At 39.7% G+C, this 17,356-nt stretch overlaps 1 protein-coding gene across 1 annotated transcript; it reads left to right on the top strand.

The window, feature by feature from the left end:
* Positions 1-1,228: 1,228 nt before the first annotated feature.
* LOC129748312 (protein krueppel) lies at positions 1,229-9,470 on the top strand. The gene is made up of 2 exons (XM_055742861.1): positions 1,229-2,442; positions 6,459-9,470. Exons 1-2 carry the CDS (start codon positions 2,403-2,405, stop codon positions 7,982-7,984), a joined length of 1,566 nt encoding a protein of 521 aa, XP_055598836.1. The 5' UTR covers positions 1,229-2,402; the 3' UTR covers positions 7,985-9,470.
* Positions 9,471-17,356: the final 7,886 nt, after the last annotated feature.

Here is a 17,356-nt window from a genome sequence, read left to right as displayed (position 1 = left end):
GCAAGTCGAACAGACCCACAGAAACAAGTTTTATTCCACTAAAGTTGGACGATAGTTGTTGACCCCCAAAAATTCTCCCCATACGACCGAACGATCGAGCAGCAATCAAAGCTGGCTTCGTCGATGTTTAAACAAGCACGATGCGACGCTCGAGGGGGGCCCGGTTGCTTTGATCGTTTCGACGACAACCTCAAGACATGGAGAGGACCCCATGAAAATGGGTAAAAAATGAAGGAGCGGAAAACCTGTCACCCCGGGCATGGGTACACTTTGGCTATGGGAATCGTCTCCGTGTGGTGGGGATTGCGCCATCCCGTATTCGGTTCGGTGGTTGAAGGGAGACAACCAGTCGTTTCACCCGGTTGCTTCGTTTCGCTTACTCTCTTGTTTTTTTTACCCCGACGACTGCTTCGATTGGAAACATTTGAACGGAACGGAGAGCGAGTCAACTTCCCCTCTCGTTTTGCTGGTGCTGATGGTGATTTGACTCAGTTGTTTTTTTTCTGGTTAGTGTTTTGGATTGAGTGTGCCGCTGTTGCTCTCGGCCGCCGGGTGGGTTCAAAAGGGATGTTGTTGATTGATGATGGTTGGTTTGGTTGTGCTGCTCTTCGGGTTGTTGCTGTTGCGTGTGGGATGGGTTGTTGCTGGCTGGAGTGTAGGGTGTTTTTTTTCTGTGGTGCTGCTGCCGGCGGCAGCGGCGAGTTGAAAGCAACGAGAGAGGATTGTGATCATTTGTAGGGTTTCTTTTGGGTTGGTGTTAGTGCAGAAAAGAGTGAGAGAGAGTCGAGATGGTTGGACAACGGGGTGAAATCGGTTGGTTGGTTTGAGAATGAAAGGCTGCGCGCAGGAGCGGGTTCTCGATTTCTGGAGCAAGAGTGTTGTGCTAGGTCAGCAAACACTAATACCAAGGTAAGTTGGATGGTTTTTTTTTTCAGGAAGTTTGGTGAAAGGAGGCAAAAGGAGATCGGTGTTCGAGAGAGAGCGGATTATGGAATCGGTGAGAGAGGATTCGAGTGTGGTGAAGAAAGGCTGTTTGCACACCAGCAGAGAAATGGGATCAACGTGACGGCAGGATACCCCGTTGCTGCCTTGAAGATTTGATGCGGTTGTGTTAGTGCTTCGAATGGATGGATGGCTAGGACGAAAGAGTGGAGAGGTTTAGCAGCAGCAGCAGCAGAAGTAGCAGAGAGTCATGTGGCAGTGGTAGAGGTAGCACAGGATCAGTGTCATCTCGTCATCCATCGAAAGTGAAACGACGTTCTTCGTCCGGAGCGCAGGACCTCTTTTTTCAACCGGATTCACTTTCGTGCGCGCCGTATGTTTACGTACGGTAGCCCCGAGATTTCGTAACTTCATTCAAGCGGGATCCTCTGGAGTGCTCTCATCGCGTGCCACCACTACCCACAGCAATCGCACACTCTCGGTACAGCAGCTGAGAGTAAGTAACCACGCGACATCATCAGTCCAGTCAGTGCCGTCGCTGTTACCGCACCACTTCTTCATCGACAACCCGGGACAAAACCGGACTATCAACCAGTCCACCACGACACCTCAATCTGATTAGTCAGGCAAGGCTAGCAAGCAAGCAGCAGTAGTACTAGTCCAGTGCAATTCTCAAGACGGGTGCTACCGATCTTGCGAGGAAGAAGCAACAGCAACAACGGAAGAAGACAGTAGAGTGGCCAAGATTTTTTAATGGGTACTTACCTCGCGTGCCACCATTGACAATCGTCAGTTGTGTATTGATTTTCCCGGCGTACGGACGTGTGTTCTCTGCGTTCCGGCCTCTAAGCAAGCAGCTCACGTGGTGTGTTCTGTATCCTCAAGTCAAACCAACAATCGGAAGTTCCTAGCAGCAGTAGCATCAGCAGTAGTGTGTGACTAGAAACAAAAAGTCAGTCAGTGTTTAACACAAATCAACTCAAGAATCATAAAGCAAAGCGAAGCAGCAGTTACTGTTACTACTAATTTTAATCTCTCATACAAAACAAACAAATCAACGGTCTTTCGCCTCAGAAAACCGCCAAGGCACGGCCCATAGTTCCTCTCGTGTTACGGAAATAGTGAATCTACTCTGAAACACTATTCAACTTGCTCTCTGTTGATGGTGTAGGAGTAACTTATTTCTTAATCTGAACCGCCAAAACTAATCCAAGGATTAAGTCTAGTGTGTGAAACCCCACCAAATCAAAACCAAAACCCCCAAAAACAACAACCAAGTGCAAATGAAAATAGTGCAAATGTTATTCTAAACTCTGAAGAAGAATCTGTCTTTTGGTAGTGAGTGTTGTGTATAGTAAATTATACGAGTTATACAGTCTTAGTGAAATATTTCGTCGCCAAACAACAATTGTTGGAAAGCTCTAGCTTTTCCACCGATTTCGCAACGATCGCAGCAGGCAATGGCATTGTCATTGCTGCAGGAAGCCCAAACAGCACGAGGTAAGTTGATTGGTTCGAAAAAAAAAAAAAATTTTTGCCACATAAACAATTGGGAGCGAACTACAGATATAAATCAATTTTTCTTATTTTGAACTTTCTTCAGAGTTCAATAGAACTTTGAAATGTCTATTGAGATTTTAAGTCTGAAATATAATTTGTCATACGATTTCAAACAATTTAAAACAAAAACAGTTTACCTTTTTAGAGGATACCTTCTTCCAATTACTGTCAGAAAGCTTGTATCAAGTGTCACACCACTTGATTGATCCCAATACTCGTTCGTCTTCGCGCAAGGGAATTTATTGAAATTTGTTATCCCACTAAGACTACATTTTAATGTCCACTCTCAACAACCAACAGCTACTGTTTACCTTTACAACCTTCACTCAAAACGGGTTAACGATCGGCCATTTTTTGCTCCGCTTGACCACTGATCTCAGACGTCCGGGACAAAAGTATCCAATTACAAAGAAGAAAAACCCGAACAAAAAACTGAACCCACGCCCGAGCAATAAATCAAATTAATGCCCCTTTTAATTATTCAAAGTCTTGTTTTAACAGAAACGAAAATTTCGGACCAAGTTGGCGGCGGCGAACGCGCGATTGTCCATTAAAATCAAACCCGCCTACTACTGGCTGACTGTTTTTTTTTTCGGTTTCGATTCGTTCTCGAGAGCACTCATCATTGCTGTTATTATTGCAGAGACAACTGTCAGTTGTCATCCCCCCGAAAAAAAACATAACCAGCTCGCTTACTCGCTAGCTTGATTCGTTAATTGAATCATACCGCGAATTGAATCCAGTAAAACGACGGTGGCGGCGTCTTTTGACTCTTCTTCCCAGTCATCAGTCTTGGACGTCGGAGTTTGTGTTTCTTCTTCCTCAAATTTCCCGTTCCCCCGATTTCAAACTAAAACCGATCGATTCCCGCGTCATCAGATTCCCGAAAATTTAATTTTTTCAAAGTTTGACCTTTTCAACCGGAGCGGACGCTCGCTCAAAAATGGTTGCGCTGGCTGGACAAACAACAACCCTAGCGGCCCCTCGCTTTTGGCCATAGCAGCAGGGGAAGGTTCCAAGAAATTTGGCCGTTTTTGCGAATGCTAATTTCTCCAGCAACAAAACAAGAAGTAAAAAAAAGCTGCTCGTTTGCGTTTCGATTTTTCCCATTTTTTTTTTTTTCTTAACTGCTCCTGCACCGCGAGAGCAAACGACGACCAGAGCCAAGCGCCGCGACGCTGCCTGACTCCCGCTTTACATAAAGCGCGTCCCCCGCGAAAGCGAAAGAAATAAAAATTTAAATATCTTCGTCTTACGGTTCCGTTTTTTTACTTTTAAATAGTCGCGGAGAAGAAGCGGAAGGTGTACATACAGCTCAAACCCCCGAGTGAAAGACTAAGAATCCGGCTCGAAGGACCAAATCTTCTTCGCTGGAATGGGGAAAACTCCCGGAAAAAGTACTTTTCCCGGCAACCCCTTTCTTTCTTCGCTCGTTCGGTTGAGTTTTTCCTTTTTTTGCGTTGCACCGACACTGGCTGACGATGAAAAACCCCGAGCAAGCGAACGAACGACTACGTAATTAGTTTGAATAAGGGTTATTTTCTTTTAATCTTACAACCGCTGCTGCTGCTGCTGCTACTTCTTCTCGGTTTTTGTTGAGCGAAAGGAAGCCAAGCGCCTGCTTGGATACATAACGTTTCATTTCTTTTCTACGGAAGAACGGGGCGGGGATGAGTTGGGCCAAAGTTGATAATGATGATGGGGGTAAAGAAGAAAAGAAGGATTCCAGGTCCCCGGTACAGCTTCCTTATTAGTACATAGAACGAGAGCTGAGGGAAGAAGTTGGGGGGCGACATCGCCTCGGTAATGACGTTTTCGGGGAGAAAAACCAGGGTGGCTGGCTGCTGATTTACGCGCTGCTAAGGCTTTACTTCTATTTGAAGAGAAAGGAAGGATGGAAGTGAGCTGGACGCGGCGAAGAAGAAAAAGGGGGTAATTCCAACGAGTTCGCGAAAATTTTCCCTTTCATCCCTTTTTTTTGGTCGGTCGACGCTAAGTTTTACTTTGAAGGCGAACAGGCGGCTTTGCTCGATGCTGTTGCTGCTGCTGCCATCTAGCTTACTCGTAAGCGTAAGCGGAGCATGATTGATGGCAAGGCAGCGGTAATAATCAAGCAGGCTTTGGACGTGGGGGCATTAGTCTTCATTTGCTTTTTCCACTGGCACCTTGCGCCTGCTTCGTTATTTTTTCCTTACTTCCAGAAAGCGCTCGGTTAAATTTTCTCTCCGCTTCTTTGTTCGTTGTGTTTGGCGCCCGAAAAAGGGTTCGTTTGTCGAAAAACAAACTTACCTACCTACACTCATACAAAGAACCCTGTGAAAACCATAAAAAAGGGGTGAAATTATAAACACCTAATCATAAAATTATAAATAAAGGATAAGAGCTGTGGTTTCTAGAAACGAAAAAAAAAACAAAAGAGGAAGAAATCAATAATCGTTGAAAACGTTCGCCGACGGCACTTGCCTTCGTCAAGCCATTGCCCACTTCCTGTTCGAATGAAATTAGTCCTCAGGACAAGGATTTTCCCACCGAACCCGAGAAAAAGAACAACGACGGGATTCAAATTACACCGCTTAGTCGCCGCTGAACGACCAACATGTGTAGAACTCTATAAATCATATCACACTTATCTCCCGTACTTCCTCCTCTTTTTTCCTAGGAATTCGACCCGAAAAACGGGGCAAGTGTGTTCCAGTTTTCCCGCGCGTTCGCGATTTTCCCAAAAAAGAAAAAAAAAATCAACCGGAAAAGGAAAACAAAATACGCACACCAATCTCAATTCCAGTCCTCGCAACAATCAAAACACATGTGGTTCAATGCTCCCCGATCCAAGCCACACGCCAAAAATCAAAGCAAGCCGGTTCGAAATCGAAAAACGAAAACGAAAGTCTTCTACTGTTGTTGTTGCCGTCTTCCTGAACGTCGTCGAAGACCAAAAGAGAGCCGTCTGGGAAGCTGCGACTTCGTGCCGTGGGGTTGTGAAGGGGGAGACGTTGAAAGATATCCTTTTGATTGGCACTTTTTGGCTGGAATGGATCCCACCGCAGCAGACATACATCGAAACGTGCCAGCCATTCAACCGTCTAGCCGCCACCACGTTTTCCTAACCATGCTTAGGGTTTCCGAGGGGACTTTCTCCTTCTTCAGCGTCGGAGAAGAAGGAAGGGGTTTTTGTTTTGCTTCCTGATTTCTTCGCGCTCCACGAATACTCACATGTGGCGATCCTGCCTTCTCCGACGCGATACATGTGAGTTGTTGTTTTTGTTTTTTTTTTTTCCGTCGGCGAGATGACGAAGTTCTCTTCTCCGGTTATCCGCGATGAATCGAAGGGTGGAAAAAGGCTGCACCGCAGAGAGAATCCTTTCGTCGGTTGCTCACCACTTTTTACAACACACATTCTCGCTCATGTGTGCATGCTTGCTCCCCATCACTTTCTTCCTCTCAATCCCAACGCGCTAGCTCAATCTCTGTCTGATTCGGTTTTCGTTCGGTTTGTTTACATTTTGAAGGGTTCATTCATACTTACATGTGTGTAACCCGGTCTGATTGTTATTGTTGTTACCTACCTTTTAGCCGTCTCGCATTCGCAAATGGGTTATGATTTTTATCAATCGAAGCAGCCCGGTTGAAACACTGATGGCAATTTATGTTTACTTTCCGTATGAAAAGATTTCAAAAGCAAACAGCGTTGGACAACGCTATAATTTTCTACTCAAACAATCAGCTGTCGGACGACACATGTGTGTATCAAATGTCATTCAACTGCCTTATTTTGTTAACTAATTTAATCCAAAGCGAGAGTTCAAGCGGGAAAAATCGATAGCTTTTTAGTTGTTCGCTCCCTCTTGACAAACGACGACGAACGGAAAAAAATACACGTTCTAGGGCAACGAGTCCCACTCAAGTTAAATCAAATTATTAATTCCGCTTTCTTTTCCCTTTTTTTCTACCAACAGGATTAGCTGCCGTTCGTAGTACTCTGGAAGGAATGAAGCGTGAAGAGGAGCGCAGCATGTCGGTGTCACCCCCGTTGACCGGTCAACATCATCACCCGTCGCACCATCACCATCTGAACATGGGCGTCAATCATAGTCCGACCATTTTCGGAGGCTATCCGCCGTCGGCAATGGGTATGCTGGCACCGCAGCTGCTCGCCGCCAATCAAACAGCAGCCGCCGCTCTGATGGCCGCCGGACTCCCGATGTCCCTGAGAGCTACCCTGGCCACCGGACTATTCCCACCACATCCGGCTCTCTTCGGCGCCTGGGCTCCACCGACCCCAAACAGTAACAACAGCAGCCCTCCACCACCACAAAGTCCCATCTCACCGGCTCTCAGCTACAAGAGCTCTAAATCCCTCAAGCTCACCATGAACAATAACAATCACATCGTATCGACGACCTCCGAAATTCTACCTCAACAGAAGAAGATGGGCAAGCGGAAACAGCTACAATCCCCCGGATCTCTACAAAGTATTCCTGTAGACATCCCAATTAGGGACATGGTTAGCCCCGGCCCAATCTCTCCACCTACCTCTGGATCATCGCCACAATCCAACGGAAGCGTCGAACTTCCATCACCTGCCATAACTACCTCAAGCTCCCGGGATCCCTCCCGAGACAAAGTGTTCACCTGTAAGATCTGCAACCGCTCCTTTGGCTACAAGCACGTACTCCAGAACCACGAACGGACCCACACCGGCGAGAAGCCCTTCGAGTGCCCCGAATGTCACAAACGCTTCACCCGGGATCACCACCTGAAGACCCACATGCGGCTGCACACCGGCGAGAAGCCCTACTCCTGTAGTCATTGCGATCGCCAATTTGTCCAGGTTGCCAACCTCCGACGGCACCTCCGAGTTCACACCGGCGAAAAACCCTACGAGTGCGAAATGTGCGAACAAAAGTTCAGCGACTCCAACCAACTGAAAGCCCACATGCTCAGCCACAACGGCCAGCGGCCCTTCCACTGTGATCGATGCAACTCCAGCTACCGAAGGCGGCACCACCTACTCCATCACAAGTGCGGCATCACCAGCCCACCAACTCCCGCCATCAGCCCCGCCATGTCCCTCTGCGACCAGAAGTCCGGCTGCTCCGAAATGTCCGACCTCTCTATGGACCTCAAACAATCCGTGCCATTCCACTCGCTCCACCAACCCAAATTCCCTCTTTCCCTCAACCACCTCCCGATGGACTTCAGCACTCCGGACATCCACCACTCAGCAACCGCCATCGACCTCCGCGCGGCTGCCGTCCGAACTCCCCAGCAAATCTCCCACATCAAGTCCTCCCTCCCGGAACAGACGGAACCCGAAGACCTGAGCATGCACTCGCCTCGATCCCCCGTCACCATGGAGGAGCTCGAGGAACTGGACGACGCCGCCTCGCTGTACCTGAAACAGCGCCAGCACAAGCTGGCCATGGCCGCCGCAGCTGCAGCAGCCGCCGCCGCCGCCCAACGTCACGGTATGGAATCTTAAACCAAACTATCTCAAAACTTGCTCCCACCTCTCCCCTTCTAAAGAAAAAATTGTTGTTGACAAAAAAAACGGATACCAAATAATCAAAGGATGCCAAGAGAAAAATGAAACCAAAAACAAAAAAGAGTAGCTTAGTTAAGTGAAAGAAGCCATCTTTATAAGATCATTTATTTTAAAAAAAAAAAAAAGGATGACCCAATCAAAAATCAAACAAATGAATATTAAAACCATTGAAAAAGATTTAAATTAAAAGGAAAAAACAATTTTAGTAACTGTGTCTCGCTAGTGAAAAATAATACCAACAAAACTGTGTAGAACAAACTTTAAAAACAAAACAAAAATGGTTGCCATCGCCATTTTGTGAACCAAAAAAACAATCTGTAAATAGGAAACCCTCCAAAAATGCCACACCCGCGTGATCAAAATGGCGACGGTGGCCTGCCAAAAACAAATATAAATTAAAACAAAATGAAAATCTAAACAAACGGAGAAACAAAAAACAAAACCAATTGCCACACACACTTACCGATGTACAAATCAAAGCAACCGCGACGGGTTCCAGCCACTCTTGCAACAACTGCAAATCAGGGAATAAAAACATTTTAAAACATGCGCATACAAATGTAAGAAAACGAAACAAATATTTAACCAAAGAACAAAAAAAAAACAAACGAACGGATGATTAGCTGTGTTGTAAACAAATTTTACTAAACTTTTCAGTCATTTTCACCACCGTAAACTTTTTCCCTCCTCAAACTTTAACAAAACAACCAAACAATTTTCGAAGCTATAAAATGGTATAAAAAGTTCCTCGTTTTTCTCGTGCGGTGCAACGGCTTACTATGATCTGTCCAAAACCGAAAAAAAAACCAAAAATCGAAACAGCTGTTTGCTCTCTTTCTGATCGATTTATATCTGTCCCTCCTTCATCTCCGTTATTTCTTTCTCTCACCTGTTTGTGTAGAAATGTATTCGATGGTCTGAACTTTTTCCGTTTTCCCAAATGATTAGCGATGAATATGGAAATTTTGTTATCTTATCCTAGTTAGAACCGAAACAAAAAAATGAAAAAAAAATCAAACAAAAATTAAGTAAATTATAACCACAAAAGGTTAGGGTCTCTCAGTTGTTTTCCTATTTGTGTAAGTTATTTTTGCGTTGCAAACCTAAGTTTTACAACGAAAATCGTCCCCTTGCTGAAAATCAAAATTACAAACTGTAAGGTGTTTTTTATTTTCTATTTTAAACGATAACTATTATTATTATATTATATTATACTATATTTAGTTAGGTTCATTGAACGCTTAGCCAACAACCCCCCACTCTAGCCAACAAAACAAACAAACCAACCAAGATTTGTGCTTTTGAAAGCAGCGAACAAAATCGAAAAACAATTGTATATTTGCTCCCCCAACCCAAATTCCCCCTGATTTTTATTGTGTAGATGATGATGATGACGTGAAGAAAAAAAAAACAAGAAACAAGTTATTCAAAAATAAAAAATATTTAATCAAATGTATACTGAAGATTTTACATTTTTTTTCTTCTGTTAGTTGATATCACAACCTCTGGTTCCCAACTTTGGTCTTTCACTTTGGTCTGTTAAACTCCTCTGTCGTCAAATTTATGTCTTTTTTGTGATGTTTAATGATATGTAAACGCTGAAGGGTAATGTATTTGTGTTTTACTGATACTTTTTGAATCGAATTCCAGTACAAAATTATGTAAATTTCACAAAAACTGGCTATAATTCTGTTGTGTCAGACACTCAGACCATTTGTTCTGACTTTCGGATGGGAAAAGGAAAACTTGTTTTCCAGTCGACAGTTAAAACGAAAGAGAACTTTCCTTTTATTTTTCCTCATCATTACAGTTTTTGGCGCTTAAATAATTCAAACTATTCATTACAGAACAATAAAACAAGTTGGCAACATTTAACACTTGAGTTATAGCAAACGGTACAGGGGGTTTCAATAAGATAACTAAATTATTTGAAACCAGGGTGACCAATATGACCGAGATTGATCAAATTCTAATAACCACAGTATTCTCATCCCAGTGCAACGCAAGAAAACGCTTGAATGAATTTTAATCAAAAAGAGGTAAATGCTTATGTTTTGAGAACAAACAATGATAAAAGTCTTTGAATTTGAATTCTAAATCTGAATTTCTGAATTCAGAAACCTGAATTCGGAAACCTGAATCTTAGAATTTGCAATTGAATCCTGAATTTGAAATTCAAAATTCGGAAACCTGAATCAAGAATCATGAATTTGGAATCCTTAATCCGAACTCATAAATCCTGGATTCTGAATTCGATAATTTTTTGGGTTGATATTTTTCGGTCAATCGTAAGTCTAACTAAGCTATTACTCTGACGTTTCGGTCTACTTCGTTCCAACCATCATCGGAAAAGTTTATTTTTAAAACGTAAATTAAAAAAAACTTGGATCCCATCTCGCAGGGCGGCAGCACCATAACATTGTGTAGGTGACGCCAACGATTTGTTCGAAAAAACAACAGCCCGACTATCTTGACACTTGGAGATCTTTGGCCAGAGTTCTAAAAGCTGGCGTTCGTAATTCTCGGCTTCGTCGAGATATTGTCTGTTGTATTCGTGTTGGAGGGCTTCGAATTTGAATCCGTTAAGCTTGAATCCGTAGTTTGCTTCTTAAATTGTGGCGTTTCTCTATCAAGCATTATATTTTAGAAATTTTAATTGCGCCTTGTTTGATGTTCACTTTATTTCCTTTATTGAGTTCTACATGTAATACGTTTCATTGCTGATTTATTCTTTCTAAAATATATGTTTTTTTTTTCGATATTCAACTTGTGGTTTTGTTCTAGGGCATGTTGTGCCAATCCCGTGACTCTGGCTCTTGTTTTAGACCAGTGGTTTTCAAAGTGGTCCCTACCGCCCCCTTGGGGGCGATGAGAGCTTCCAGGGGGGCGGTGAGCTCAATTTTGAAATTTGGGGGGCGTTGGAAAGGCTCAGGGGGGCGGTGAGGTCGTAATCCACATTTACACAAATTACGAAACAACATAGATTTGGAATATCAATGCGTAGGTTCGATGCAAAAAATGAAATTACGTTACAAAACTAGACAATTATTTTTTAATGTAACTAAAAGATTTTTTCTAAATTATCACTGATATTGTATGGGTTATACCAAAACAAGAATAATTTTAGATGGCAATGCTTGATAATCTTTAAAATGTATTGTCTCCAAAAATATGATAAACAGAAAATACATTTGAAAAAAATCTGTATTCAAAGGCGACATCTGTGATTTAGTGATGGATTTTTTTTTAAGAAATTGTGTAAGAATGATTTTAGATTAGAGAATTTTTATTTTAAGTTCTTATTTGTTCATCTCTATTTAATTTAATGCAAAAAAAAAACAATTGTGCCATTTGCCATGGATGAATTCAGATATCGAGAAGTAATAGTAAATTCTCACGTTATTTTTTCGACTTTACAGTATTTGTATTCAATAACGCAATTTAGTTTTCAACACTAAAGCAAATTAATGGTAAATAGAAAATTTTGTTTACCATTATTTAAGATATATGATATCAAACTTATTAATCAGTTTAAATAAGTGTCCAGGAAACTTTACAAAGAATTAAGTGTTTACTGGAGGTTTGAAGCAATATGAGGCCCTTGAAACCAAATACGTTAAGGTAGCCAGATTGCCCGAATATTTATTGAAAAAATCGTCAAAAGTCCGATCCGGCCCGGTTGCCCGAAATTATCCACTTCATTTGCCAAAACAAACTAAATAAAATCAAATTGTGTTTTTTAAAATTTTTATTTTTGCTTTCAAATAGATTTTTTTTTAACAAATTTTAAGGAAATAACCAAGAAAAGTTTTTTGAATGCCTGATTAAAACTGCTGATAAATGAAGACGAAAAAAAAATTTTTTTTCGAGTTTTTTTTTCTTGATTTTTTGTAAAGAAATTCCTGGGTTTTGAGACAATTTACTTGGATATTATCCGGGTTTTTGGTCGACAACTTTGAAATCAAATGCCCGAATTTTGCCAGGTTCTTAAATAAAATATCTCGGATTTGTCCGGCTCGAAAATTTCGAGAAAACACGCTTTTAATTTGTCATGTTTACCAATTTTCCATATATTTAAAAAAAAAAGCTCTTTTCTTTCTAATAAAATAGTATTCAAATAAAACTCTAAAAATCTGAAAAATCATGAAATATAGTTCGAAATATAAGAATCGATTGACATTATTAAATCAAAATCGACCATTTTCACACTTATGATACCCTTTTGGCTCTGAGGGCCTCATATAAATTTAAATGAATTTTTAGTTAAGCCTTACAACAACATCAAGACAAAGGCTAATAGCTTTTTAACTATCCAAATTTTCATTTTTTCAATAGATTTTCTGAAAATTTGCTTAGGGGGGCGTTGAGCTTGAAAATTTTGCAAAAGGGGGCGGTGAGTGAAAAAAAATTTGAAAACCACTGTTTTAGACTGATTTTGTGGATGCTTATTCGTTTTTCAAGTGCCTGCTATGTTTTTCCACAGTATTCTTTTCTGACGTCACACGAAATCGAACAGACTACGTTTTTTTGTTTCAATTATGGAATTTGATCCTTTGTTTCAGCAAACAAACAGACGCATTGATATTATTTTTTTTTTTTTTTTTGTTTCGATTATAGTCGTTTTACCATCTTTATGGCATTCGCGACTTTATCAACGTTGCAGTTGGCGGACAAATATTGAAAAACTTATCCGGTACAACTGTGTTCGATATTTACTCTTGGGCTCGAACTCGCGGACATCGGCTCAGGAAGCAACAGACTTGCCAACTGAGCTATATCACAAGCCCGCATTGATATTATGTTTTTTAAATAATCTACAGACTTTTTCGCTTAAACCTAGAATGTAAGCATCGAAAGTCCTAAAGCTAAATATTTTCTTTTAATTTAACTTATGCTTTGTCTCAGAACTCTATCAAGTTCTGACAAGTCGTGTTTTTTTGAATCTAGTGAAGTAAGGGAAAGCGCGAAAATGGTAATAATTCAATATTTCGTATGTTGTTCCAATGAGTCCATAGAACTAGCGCTACGCCTCCAGACTGGCCAAGGATCATCTTCCTCTGAGAATTGTGGTATTTTTCGGGGGACTGAGAAAAATGTTTTCCATCATTATTACTTTTCATTAGTTAAAAATAATATACATATTTTTGCTAAAAAACCAACGGTTTGTGATAAATTTCTAGAAAAAGTGAGACCTTTTTTGTCGCGAAGTATATCATCTTTGAAAACTTTTTTCATTTAAAATTGTGTGCTAGTTTGGTTCGTACAGGTAAGGACTTTTGTGATGACGCTATGAAATATGTATCGGTAAACATTTAATTTCAAAGATTTTTTTTTACAAATTTTAAATAAGACGCAAAATGGTCGATATTTAGGGATATTATTTATGAGATAAAATGATATAGTGACGTAAACGATTAAATTCAAAGTAAATTGAACTCCAACACTCTGTTTAATTTTTTGATAGTTATACGTTAAGCATTTGTAAAAGTTTATTAAAATACATATATGACATATAAATGAAAATGATAACAAGGCAAACATGGAATCGTTTCAAAAATGATAACTTAAGTCGTTTAAAATGGTGTTGTGAATCGCAATTCCAACTGCATTATGAAAAGATCGTATAAAATGTCGTCTGAAGTCATTATCGGAAATGATAGAGATCTCGCCATGTTTGTAAATTTTGAAATAATTTTGCTCCAGTTCGTGCTTCACGTGAGAAAATTGTCGTCAAGTTCTCTCTACAACCAGCAGTGCATCCAGACAGTTAAAATTCAGAATGCAATTGAGTGATATTGATCAATAAGAGAATTAGAAAATATTGTCGCTGCCAATGATTTAAAGGCTATGAGAGCAAAATCTTACGCTCTTTTGCTTTTTTTCTGATAGATACAAATAAAGGCCCCAGCACAATAGCACGTCGGACGTCGCGTCGCGTCAGCTGTCAACGCCGTTGTTGAGTACTAAAACGCTGACGCGACGCAACCGACGATTTTTGCATCACAATACAGCGTCAAGAAACATAGCAACCAAAAGTTTGTTTTGATTCGATGCTTTCGCGGATGTCGAAATTTTCGGTCATGATTTATTTGTTTTGTTCGAAATTCTTTTATTTTAGGAGGAATACGTTTGACAAGCGAAGAGAAGCCATTTTCCAACCAGTCCTGTTGACGGTATTTTTGTTGTGCCGGTATCACAAGATACAGCACCTCAGCAAGGTTTGTAGGATAAGAACCTCCAAGCGCAGAAGCCTTCAACCAATGATGCATTTCTCGATGGTCAGCCACAAATTCAATCCTCTTGCCGGAAGTGGATCGACAGACCCCACATTGGTAACAGTCGCTACAGAACAATTGTAATATGATAGTGTGATTGCACCGAAAGCAGCAAAAAAAATTTTTGCACTGCAGATCTGAAACACTTAAATTTACCCCAAACAAAATCATACCAGAACGATTACCGAAATAGTTTAGATACCCGAACACATAAATCGTTGTTTCTGCAATACAGCATCCACAGAAAAGGTTTTTTTGAAAATTATGAAAATAAAACTCGCCACAAAAAATAACGTTTCATTTAATTTTTCGAGAAACGATAGGAGTTAGAAAACCGAATCATCATGATAAATGGCAGATATTGGAATGATAATGGAAAAAAAATAAATGGACGATTTTTTTTGGTTTAGTCAATTATTTATGATTTCATCATTATGTAAAATAATTTTTTTATGAAAGAAATGAATATCAACGATGTTATTCATCAAGTTTGTACAATCGGGGAGAAAAATGACGATAATTTTATTTTTCAATATATTAATGTCAAACTTTGACAAAAAAAAATATAAAAAAGGAAGATTTAAAGCCCTGATGAAGCGCTAAAATTTTGATTTTTTTCAAAACAAAAACTTCGTCGCTGGAAAACGCTGCTGTTTAGAACAAGTTTTGCGTTTTAGTACAATGCTGTCACTGAAGCGACGCACCATTGTGATGGCTCAAACGGAAAATGGTATCCCCAAAATGAAACGTCAAAACGACGCTGACGCGACGCGACGTCCCACGGGCTATTGTGCGGGCACCTTAAGTTGTATATTGCCTCCACTTTGACAGTTAGGGGGAAAGTTCATATAACGGCCCATGCGGCTAAAACAAGCCACTCGTGTTTGGGAAAATCTGTGACATTTTTAGCCTGCAAAATATTACCAATTTGTTTTAAATGCTGTGATTGGCCATAGCAAGTATGAATTTTTCCTTATAATACTACTGTGTCGTGAAAATTTCACAATTTGGATTTTTCTATATTTAGATATAAATTTTAAAACACTTTCAATAAGGTGTCATACCAAGCAGAGGAAAATTAATAAGACAATATTTTCTGACACATCAATAGAGAAGAATGTAAACAATGATTTCATGCTAAAAAATCATACTGAACTTGCTAAGATGTGCTTTTTATGGGTATGTTTTATCACAGCCCATGCGCTCGCGATAACGCGCCACGTAATATGCTGAAAAAATTAATTTTTCAGAACGGCCAATTTTCTTTGAGGTGAACTAAAAGTTAATAACCATTTTTAAGCGTTAATTCAGCCCAAAAAATTACTTTTTATTTTTTTAAATTTTGATTAGTCTGTTTTGATTTTTTTTTAATCGAATTGCCTGTAAGTATTACCCAAGTAACCAAAAGTCACATACATACTTAATTCTGTGCATTAGAAGTTCCCATTTGGCTGAATAAAAGGTACTCGAGAGAAATGAAAATAGGTGCTTGATTTGGACTTAAAACCGAACATAAAAAGTCTAAAAAGAAGCATAGAATATTTTTGCGCGTTCCAAGTACCATAAAAAAATCCAGAATTCAATTAGGCTTATCGTGCTTGGTTACGAACTTCTTACGAATTTCTCGGTTCAATGCAGAACTTGTTACGAACTTTTTGGTTCCAAACAGAACTTGTTACGAACTTTTTGGTTTCCACTTCTATAGAACTTCAAAACAAACGTTAGCGTTAAAATTTTCACAAGAGGAATAAAAGAATATCAGAACTTTGAAAATACGAGCAACGTTTTTTTTGCCTTTATTAGAGAGACTTTCAGCCTTTAGCTGGTTCGTCTCTACAAGAACAACGAATTAAATCCACAAATAAATCAACTATTTTAATCAAAATGGAAAAATAACATTAATATAATATATTTTTCGCATTGTTTTGCATTTTATCATTGCAATATTCATATTTAACTGTCGTTTGCAATTCGATTTTTCTTCTTGCACCTAGAGCAACGTAATTACCGGCTTGTATCAACAGTAGCTTCTCGCAACTGGCGGCAATTTATTCTTCAATAGGATAAGTTGGATTCGAAATTTCTTCATTATCTATTTATTTAGTATACCGTCTCACGACATAACTTGACGAAATTTCTTCATGTCTTTTTTATAGTTGAACAAGGTCCACATATGTTCATTATCGTGGTTGGGAGAACCCTTGATGAGGAATTAAGCGCTCTCCATTTTTGAAACTAAAATAAAAAAAAACAGATAGAAAGAAAATAAATCACAAAAAAACAATTTAAAACATAAAAACACTCACGTTCAATTTCAATTCCTCCTAGTTTTTTTTGGAAAAAGATTATACATCCTTTGGTGACCAAGTACGAATGTTTACATTTTTTTATATCGCCTGCTTTGAAAAGTCGATAGTTCCAAGTTTATTTCATATTGATGTTTAAAATAACACCAATCTAATCATTGGCCATGGTACAGAGGTAGCGTGTTCAGTTTTCACCTAGTTGGTTCAGGTTCAAGTCTTCAAGCATGCAAATTTTTGAAGTAAGTATGAAAATCATTCACAATTGAAGCAACATCAGGTTAAAATTAAAAGTTATAAAAATCCATAGCAGGAAAAACATTTTTCTTTTATCATTAATCTTTTTTTTTTCGAGGTCTCAAGTGGAGGCTGAATAGCCTTCTACTCAGCTTCGATTATGGACTTTAGAAGTATCAATAAGAACTTAAATTTGAGGATGAGTAGAATGCTACTCATTTATTAAACAAAGATGAGTAAGCTTTTAGGAGCCTGTTTTATGGAACTTTTGGTTACTTGGGTAGTGTGTTTCAGGTCTTCGGCTGCTTTCGGGTTTGTTCGGCTGCTAGGCGCGTATTGAATCAGCGGCGTGCATATGCAAATTTACAACACAGTTTTGTTCAGTGGCTTTTGATATGGTTATTGAAAATTAAGTTTTTGAAGTAACGAAAGGAATTTGAGTAATAAAAATCATAAGCATTAATAGAAAACACTTATCTTCAACGAGTACACTC

This window comes from Uranotaenia lowii, chromosome 2 (genome assembly GCF_029784155.1).
Source record: "Uranotaenia lowii strain MFRU-FL chromosome 2, ASM2978415v1, whole genome shotgun sequence".
In the NCBI taxonomy this organism is placed as follows: Eukaryota; Metazoa; Arthropoda; class Insecta; order Diptera; family Culicidae; genus Uranotaenia; species Uranotaenia lowii.
The sequence above is the reverse complement of the archived record's forward strand: the minus strand, read 5'-3'. Positions and strand labels throughout refer to the sequence as shown.